At 42.0% G+C, this 9,755-nt stretch overlaps 1 protein-coding gene across 3 annotated transcripts in view; it reads right to left on the bottom strand.

The window, feature by feature from the left end:
• Positions 1–8,920, bottom strand: part of TTK (TTK protein kinase) — a 28,870-nt gene extending 19,950 nt beyond the window's left edge. For 2 of the 3 annotated variants that reach the window (XM_015859027.2, XM_015859025.2), the window contains exons 1-5: positions 8,789–8,920; positions 5,370–5,547; positions 4,437–4,584; positions 3,972–4,197; positions 2,270–2,376 (exon numbers count right to left, since the gene is read on the bottom strand). In XM_015859027.2, the coding sequence (XP_015714513.1) occupies positions 2,270–2,376; positions 3,972–4,197; positions 4,437–4,584 (481 nt within the window). In that variant the 5' untranslated portion in view covers positions 5,370–5,547; positions 8,789–8,920. The remainder of the gene's footprint in view (positions 1–2,269; positions 2,377–3,971; positions 4,198–4,436; positions 4,585–5,369; positions 5,548–8,788) is intronic. The other variant, XM_015859026.2, reaches the window with a different exon arrangement.
• Positions 8,921–9,755: the final 835 nt, after the last annotated feature.

Raw genomic sequence — 9,755 nt, forward strand, 5'->3', positions numbered from 1 at the left:
ATTCAAGAAATCAGTATTTACTCACTGATTTAAATGAAATTATTTGATCTATTGGACATACTTCAAATATCTAAGTTGTATCCTAAAGTGATCCTAAAGTGTAGTAAAACAAAAGAACGCTAAACTTATTCTTGACAGACAGCAGTCCTGTGTAAGCAGAAGCAGATGTAAAAAGGAATAGCTAGTAAGGTGCCTTCAGAATCTGGAGTTAAGATTAGTTTTATCCATTGTAGTAAATTCAGTGGAGAATTTCTCATATTCAGTAGTATACACCAGCTTGCATTATGTTGACAAAAGCCATAAAAGTAAAAAGAAACCACAAAAAGAAATACAACAAATATCCACCAAGGCTTCTTTCAAATACAAGTTTTAATGGAATGCCTGTGGCCCAGATCACCAGAAGATAAATTAAGACCAACCCACAAAGACAAGCGTGTTTATAGGTAGTGAAGTTCTACTGCCAAGGACCCAGGTCACCTCCCATACAGACAGTGAGAAATCAACATGTCAGCTTGAGCTCTGTGGACTAGTTAACAGCCCAAAGGATCGGGGATATGTTTTTCTAAATATATTTAAGGCATTGTTTATTTAGTTTTAAGTGGTTTAGTCCTCAGTCATCTTGAAACTGAAGAGGAATCAATCCTAAAAACCATCTAAAACATAAAGACGTTTTCCTGAGTGCCAGGGATTGTCCTTGACCAACAATTAAGCATTAACCAGTCATTCACTCCTCATCCCAAAAGAGTAGAGGAGAGCTAGAAGAGCAAAAGCAAGAAAAAGCCCACAAGTTAAAGGTCAAGATAGTGTCTAATAAACAAAAGAAAAAAGTTGGGAATAAAACTAAGAAACAGGTCACACAAAGCAATCCTCACCTCCTACCAGCAGAATGGTGCCCCATCAGTTTCCAAGCAACTACTGTGAAAGGGCTATCTCCCAGCTTTTTATTACTGAACATATTATTTACCATAGAACACCCCTTTGGAGAGTTTGAATCTACTGTCCTTTTGTCCACTCCCAGCATACTCAGTGTGGTGAGAAATACAGTGAGAGAAAAAGCTTTGAGACCAGGCAAACATTCAGCAACAGCCAAAAGATTGATGTGTTACCAGTATTGTTAAAAAAAAAATAATTCACAAACCTAAAACAAGGCACCTATGAAGAAAAACCTCCACTCAAGCCAGATCCAGTACACCCGGCAACAGTATGAAGTATTTTCAAGAAATCTGCTCTCATGGCAACTAGTCCTACCAGCCACAGACAGTTCAAATAATAAAATCATAAAAATCATAGGGTTGGGCTGAAAAGGACCATAATGATAATCTAGTTTCAAACCCCCTGCCATGGGCAGGGTTGCCAACCACTAGACCAGGCTGCCCAGAGCCACATCCAGCCTAGCTTTGAATGCCTCCAGGGATGGAGCATCCACAACCTCCACTGTTCTTCCATTTTCTTCTTCAGAAATGTTATCACTGTCTTATCAAAATGGCTTGCCTAAAACACTGCAGTAAATCTGACAGAGTACCATTCTAGTTTTGTCAGTGTTTAAAATATCTCCTGCTCCTTGATCAGGCTGGACATTAGGAAATGCTACTTCTTCTCTTAAAGGGTGGTCAGGGAGTGGAATGGGCTGCCCAGAGAGGTGGTGGAGTCACCGACCCTGGAGGTGGTCAAGGAACATTTGGATGTTGTGTTAAGGGACACGATTTAGCGAGAACTACTGGGGATGGATGGATGGTTGGACTGGGTGATCCTGTGGGTCCTCTTCCAACCTTAGTGATTCTATGATTTAGCATGGGGTTGCTAGTTAGGGTATTATGGTTAGGTCATGGTTGGACTCTATGATCTTTAAGGTCTTTTCCAACCTGAGCAATTCTATGATTCTATGACTTGATGGGAAATATGATTTCCATGGCACTGTGAAACAAGTTAGCTTACTACTAGTATTAAGCAACAGAAGATATTTATCTCCACTGTCCCAATACCAACTTTCAACAACAAAACAGGAAACAAAAGCAGTCAAGCTCCTTAAGAACTTAAGCAACAGGAAAGCTTAAATTAACCAGATTGCATTTACAATTCAGAGCCTTGTTATTTTAAGCACAATAAAAGATCTACAGTTGCTCTTCAGACAAAGGTGGTCACCTTCATGAGATGGAAGCATCTAAAGGAATATTACCACCTAGATGTGATGATCATTGTTTTTCACACCATCGTTTAAAAGACAACCTAGAACAATGCAAGACAGAAAAAGGTGGTTGTTGCTACACACCTTGTGACAGCTCAAACTGTGCAAAAGCCACATGCACAAAAGCAAATTTCTTGCAGTTCAGTCTGGCCAGATGAAACTGGTCTCGTGCCTCCTCTGGATCTTGAAGGCTGTAAAGACAGTATGTCACTAATTACAGAGCATACAATCAAACACATACTAACATTCTACATTCTCTCTCTCAGAATCATTCATGAAGTACATATGAGCAAAGAGTCTTTTAAAAAAGACCTAGTAATTAAAATAAATCAAATTGACCCTTTCCAAACAGAAAAACATGCTCAAATACAAAAAGAAAGACTGAGTATTTTGAGGAATAGCATTAATAGTAATAAAGAAAATGTAACCTTCTTCCCCCCAGAGTACCTACCAGCACCTTCCAAGCTGCATGCTGACACCAGACAAAGATCCCCATTATTTAACTACATCCACTTCTACACTAAGGAGGCTGCAAAATGGGATGGAGGGGCAAGGAGGGAAAACGGAGCAATTACTACATTAATGATATTTGATTTTGAATCTTTGGGGGGAGGGGAACCTTCAGGAAGTCTGTGTGGAACAGAAAAAGCATCATATAAATCCTCAAAAAAGTTGAAAAACAACTGAGCACTAAAAAAAAGAGCACTATCTTGCCATATTTTTGAAAATAGGAGGTATTTCTGCAATGTTTTACTCCAACACTTAAACAGAAACCACTTCTGTCTTCTAAATGCTGTGTATTCACAGCAGGATGTTACTCCTGAATCTGCTGTTGATAAACAATCAATAGATAACTAAAACCACACAATGGAAGTGAACACCAGCGCAAAAAAACCCATGCAGATGACAGTACAGAAAAAGAAGTAGACTACATCATACTGCAAGATCAAAACACCTGCTAGAGCACTAATAGGAGGGGTATCATTAACAAATTAAATACTAGCTATATGCATTGAGACCACTTCTACTGTTGAAGATTACTGTGACATTGAAATGCAGCTCTTCAAAAATATACTTCCACAGTATTTAGAGCAACAATAGAACTTCTTACCAAAATTATAATCTCGTATAATATATAATATGTCTGAAACTACCTGAATAATCAGTTTAAATTCTCACTAGTCAAAGCAGTAAACTATAAACAGAACTTGCTTCAAGTTATAAAAGTATAGAATGAAATTCTAAGACACTCTTCCAATCCTAAGGGAGCTATTTAATATGGCTGGGATGTGCCTTTCAGAGTGAGAGAGGAAAAAGAAAAGGCAACAGGAGACCACTGGATTTTGGCTGGATGAATTTGATAATAGCAAGCAGTCTCCCACAAAGCCACAGTGGAGCACTTACACGAGCCAAAGAAATAATCCTGAACTAAGAATGTATGTAGTTTAACAAATGTTAAACTGTAATCTGTGTTAAAGTTCTACATCAGATTTCCTTCAGATAACTTCTTCTGAGCTACAGTATAAATCTGCAATTAGAAAGAGATGTCTCATGCTGCTTTCCCCCATGAACTCTACATATATTGTCCAGAAAGAAGAGCACCAACGTCTTCAAATTGCTCTGAAGAATCATTTTTTCATTAGCAAATACAACAAATGCAAGCACTATGGAGTAACCAAAGCCGCTCAGTTTCAAGGAGTCGCTAACAAGAAAACACCACAACATTTTATCACCATGAAAATCCAGGAGTCATTGATGAGAGTTCTTATACCTAAAGAGTACTTACACTTTCAGCTCTGCAAATCTCACAAGGATGCGGGCATAGTTCTCATCTTCACTGTGCTTTTCAGCAGGTAATGCAGTTACCGCTTGACTGTAGCGACCAATGAGTCTGTTCAGCATACTGAAGTCCATCTGAGGACCACCCTTTTTCTCCAGCCGAAGCAAAAAACACAGCCAATCTTCAGGATTATTTGTTGTCATCATTATGCGATTAACAGTTCCAGAGTTATCTGACAGAAAAATACCAAAGCAGAATAAAACATAGCCAACATGAATAGAAGAAAAAAGTTTCCATGAAACACTAACGTGGGGTTTTTGTTTTCTTTCTCCACCCCTATTTTTCAGAAAGTAAGAAGATTAAATGTATCTTGTGGTCATTAATACTGAAGAAACACTACGTTTTAAAACCTCTGGTTAATAGTTCTTACTTCCTCCAGTTGCATAACTGAAAGATATTACAAACACATACCTGTCGTATCAGCTGATATTTTAGTACAGTTCAATTCATCTGTGATATTGTCTTCATTTCTGTATTTGTTTTTCAAGTCTCTAACTCTACTCATGATTGAAGCAATTCGTGGCAATCCCCTTTCACTTAGATCCTCCTCCTCCTCCATCTGCAAACAGAAGGTGAAACAAGGAAAGTTACTGAAGAGCCCAGTTGTGACTGGCATTAGCTGGAATTAACACAGGAGAGTCCTTCACTTATATTTTGCAAACTAAGACTCGCACTGTTACCAGGAGGGGTAAGTTGATTCTTTCTGATATCTTTCCCTATATCACCTATTTCTCAAATAAAGGCACTGTCACTGCCCTCGTTTGCCCTACATGTGCCATTCCAATGTATCACAGTATCACAGTCTCGTGCAGGTTGGAAGGGACCTTAGAGATCATCAAGTCCAACCCCCGGGATTCGAGCCTCCTGTGCAGCAGAGCGGCACTTCTACCACTTGTGCCAATGTGATACTTAATTACCTCACAGGAATAAGATCATCTCCTTATTGGTAAGATTTTGGTTCCTGTTGCAGTTTTGCCCTTAAATGATACAGAAACTCTCATTCCAGATCTCCTATTTACAGTTGAGAACATTCTTAAAGATCAGTCCTTGAGCTATACCCATTAAGAGTATGGATGAAGTCAACTTCCTGAAGCTAAGCCTTAGGCAACTTTAAACATCAAGAACACCAAAAGAAATATATATCATATATCCCAGTACTATGATTTTTCATTAGAACTATAATTACTAATGATTCCCAGATAGATTTTTTTTAAACACAGTATTTCTGTTTTCCTCATCCACACTAAGGTTTAATTTTTCTAGTAACAGGCTGTCATAAGTGGCAGACAAAGAAAATAGTAACTTTCTACATAAACCTGACCTTAAGTCAGTTGCCAGACTTACATTTCTGGTATGTGGCTTCTTAACTGACAAAAGGTTCAATATGTACAATGTAAAGAAAACTTCTGAAGAACTGATATGCTTTGTCAAAAAGTTGAAGCAGATGAGGGTCGGATTACTTCAGATGATCCCCAGAGTCCAGCAACAGCAAGAAATGTAGGCCTTCATCCTGAAGAAGTTCCTGAGTATCAAAAACCAAACGATTCAGAAGCACGCAGGTATCAATATGTACTGTAAGCCTTCTGCATATACATATCACAAAAACAGAGTTTTCATTAAAGTGTTGGACTAGATGATCTTGTAGGCCTTTACCAGCTCTATAATTTCCTTCTATGATCCTCTGATTCTATAGTCCTGATACATTACAATGTTTATGAACATTAAAAGACACGTATGCCATCCCATTACCTAGATGTTACTTACACTCACAGACTACTGTGATGACAGCTATTATTTTAAATGTATGTCCAGCTCTGTTCTAAAGCCCTGATTCTAATAAGATACTATATGGTGAATAACAAAGTCAAATCCTTTGTGCAGAAGAGAAAAATCGCCACCTACATCACCAAATCAGGAACTCTTTTGTGGTTCTTCAGGCAGTTTTCCCCTTATGTTTCAGCTGCTACCTTGCCCTCTTATAGGCAGAAAAATCATGCACAAACAAGAAGGCGAAAGAGAACACAACCTTCCTCTTCTACAGCTTTTACATTATTTTTTTCATGGACTCTCTTCAATATTTCAGATTTGCTTGCTGCTTAAGCGCATACTTGTTGGTAGGACAGAAAATTGCGGCCATTACAGGAAGCAGAGCAATACTATATTATAATATATTGGGGGTTGGACTCGATGATCTCTAGAGGTCCCTTCCAACCCCTACAATTCTGTGATTCTGTGATCAACACTGCTTAAACACAACAGCAGTGATACAGATTCTAACATTACTAAAGCATCTTATACTAGTGAATAAAAACCCCTCAAGACTTTGCCATTTGTGTTCAAGGCGAGAAAGAACAGAAGTATGTACCAACACATGGCCTGTCATCAGAAATGCTTGGCATTATCTGTCACTCCACCTAGTCTGCAGGTACTGTAACAGGAACCAGTCTTTATTATAACTCTGAAGGAGCACACAAGCTTAAAAACTACTGGAGTTTGTTTAAAGAATGGGAAAAGTTACGAAAGCAGAGAGCTCGCTTGATTAAAAAAATAAAATAAAAAATAAAACAATAAAAATAGAAAGCAATTTTACAGGTTTAAGTCAGAAGAACAAATTGCAATGACAGGAATAGGAAAGAAGTTCTGTGTGCCCCGGTAGCGCAGTGGTTAAAGACGCCGCCTTGCAACACTGGGGCCCGGAGTTCGAAACCCCCCTGTGGCGCAAGTGGTAGAAGTGCCGCTCTGCTACACAGAGGCTCGAATCCCGGGGGCTGGACTCGATGATCTCTAAGGTCCCTTCCAACTCGCACGAAACTATTAAACTATGAAACTTTTAGCCTGGAAAGATTTTAAAAGATGTTCTTCCTAGAAAGCAGTGAGCTTAGTAGGTAGCTGCTCATGGAACAAAACCTGTTATCCAACAAGTTGCATTAACCTCACAAATCCTCTCCAGCTTCAGTTCCCTTCACATCCTGCATGATACCCTGATTACAAGACCTGTTACAAGATTTTGTTAGCTATCCAACTAGATAAACCTAATAACTTGCTTCTGGCCTATTCCCTAGTGTAGCCACCAAGTCCCTCCTTTACCTAGCCACTAATTTCCCCAAAATATAATCAGAGATTCATTAAGGTTGGAAGAGAGCACCAAGATAATCTCTTTAGACCAACCATCAACACATCACCACCATGTCAACTAAACAAACCATATTCCTCAATGCCAAATCTACCCTTCTCTTGAACACCTCCAGGGATGCTGACTCCACCATTTCACTGAGCAGCCTGTTCCAATGGGCTACCACTGTGAGTGGTAGTGTTTCCTAATATCCAACCTGAACCTCCTCTGGCACTGCTTAAGCCCCTTACCTCCTGTCATATTGTTAGTTACGAGGGAGAAGAGACCACCTCTACTTCACCACAACCTCCCCTAACTTAATTGCAGATGCAGACAGTGATATGGTCTCCCCTGAGCCTCCTCTTCTCTAGACTAAGCAATCCCAGTTCAGTCAGGTGCTCCCCAAATATCTTATTTTCCAAACCCTTCACCAGCTTTGTTGCTTTTTCTTTCAGCACATTCCAGGGCCTCAGTGTCTTCCTTGTAGTGAGAGGCCCAAAAGTGAGCACAAGTACCCGAGGTGGGGCCTCACCAGCAGAAGTACAGTGAAACACAGTAACAAAGCTTCTCCACAGATGGAAGAGAATGTATGTACATATGCAATCGTTTGCCTTCACCTACAAACACTGAAACCTAAATCATGATTTCCTGAAAGAGAAACCCAACCTCCAAAAAAACCACCACTCAAAGGAAGAATCAGCAACATTAACTCCAAGTAGGAAATAGAGAAACTGTTGGCTACAAGATACAAAAGGGTTCAGGAAGTTATGGGATAGCGCTAATCGGGAAAAGGCTCAGCACCAGTGATGCAGGTGAGCTGCTACAGCACAACAAACCTGCAACCTGCGTGGTGTGTGAGAGCTCCCAGCAGGCAGGGGAGAACCGAGCAGCAACAAAGGAGCAGCAACAAAGGCACCGAGGCAGAGCTTTCAATTCTAAAGGCTCACAGAATCACGGAATGACCCGGGTTGGAAGGGACCTCAAAGATCATGTAGTTCCAACCCCCCTGCCTGGCAGGGCCACCAAACATACACCTTTACTAGATCAGGTTGCCCAGGGCCCCGTCCAACCTGGTCTTGAACACCTCCAAGGACGGGGCATCCACAACCTCCCTGGGCAGCCTGTTCCAGGGCCTAACCACTCTCCTAGTGAAGAACTTCCCCCTAACATCCAACCTAAATCTTCCCTCTTTCAACTTAAAACCATTTCCCCGTGTCCTGCTATTGTCAGCGTGGACAACGATGCAGCCTAGCAGCAACAGGACACCCTGACATAATACTGCTATACTGGGATACTGCTTCAGGAGAAGGAGCCATGGCGTTCCCACCTGCACCAGCCAGAGCTGAACCGAGCACACAAAATACATCCCTTTCCTCCCTCCCAGCCCATAGGCAAGGAGTTCGCCCAACTATCAGCACGCACTGCTACAAAGTTCCCAAGAGGCCGCAGGCCCCCACCCACCACTCACTACCCTCATGCCGCCCCACTACCACCCGCACGGACCCCACGGAGCAGCACCCGCCTCCCTCCCGCGGCACGGAGCTGAGGGTGGGGCCGGCTGGAGGCCAACCCTGCAGGCAGCACGGCTGCACAAGGCCCATAGCCCGCACCGTTCGGGTACCCGTTACGATGGCCCATGCTCCGCACTCACCGTGGCTCCGCGCTCAGCGCCGCCCGTGAGGGCCGGGATCGGGCCGCGCTCGGGCCAGACCAAACTAGGCCGCGAACCTCTCCGAGTTTGAAAATCCCCCTCCAACACAACGCCTGCGCTGATTGGCCGAGAGAGTAAAGGCGTAAAGAAACCGCCTTCTAATTGGAGGAGCGGCACGGTGGTACCGCCCCCACAGCAGTCACGGGTCTTTACCTGCTTCTCTATTGGTGTTTCGTGAAGGAGGGGAGGGAGGTTGTGCGCAGGCGCAATGAGGGAGCGGGCTGGCCGTGGGGCCGTTACCCGCCCCGGGGCTGTTTACATTCAGCTGGGACTTATTGAGACAGCTGAAAGACACGAGTCTAATCCGGATCTGTTTTTATTCAAGTTCATAGTATTCTGTTAGCAGGAGCGTTGTCTGCATCTTAATCACAGAATTATCAAGGTTGGAAAAGACCTAGAAGATCATCTAGTCCAACCATTACCAATACTTCCCAGCTAAATCATATTATCATAAGTAGATGAGATTTCCTTGGAGGTGTTCAAAACCAGGTTGGACGGGGCCCTGGGCAACCTGATCTAGTACATGTGTATGTTTGGTGGCCCTGCCAGGCAGGGGGGTTGGAACTACATGATCCTTGAGGTCCCTTCCAACCCGGGTCATTCTGTGATTCTGCATTTGGCTACTTCAAAACTAATGTATAATTGATTGAGAACCATTGTGACTGGCTTCTGTGTGTTGTCTGATAGGTACCGTTTTGCATGTAAAGTCAGTAAAATGTGCAGAAATACCATGACAGTCTGGTTCTAACTGTGTCATATTTTGAGTAATATGTGTTTACAGGGAAATTATGTAAGGAATAAAAAAATACTTCACTGATATTTGAAGGGGAATCTTTTGGAAAGGAAGCCTTCTGTGAAGAGTGATCCTACATGACCCAATGCATGTACATAACTGTGTTAGTGATAA

The sequence above is a fragment of the Coturnix japonica genome, chromosome 3 (genome assembly GCF_001577835.2).
Source record: "Coturnix japonica isolate 7356 chromosome 3, Coturnix japonica 2.1, whole genome shotgun sequence".
Classification (NCBI taxonomy): domain Eukaryota; kingdom Metazoa; phylum Chordata; class Aves; order Galliformes; family Phasianidae; genus Coturnix; species Coturnix japonica.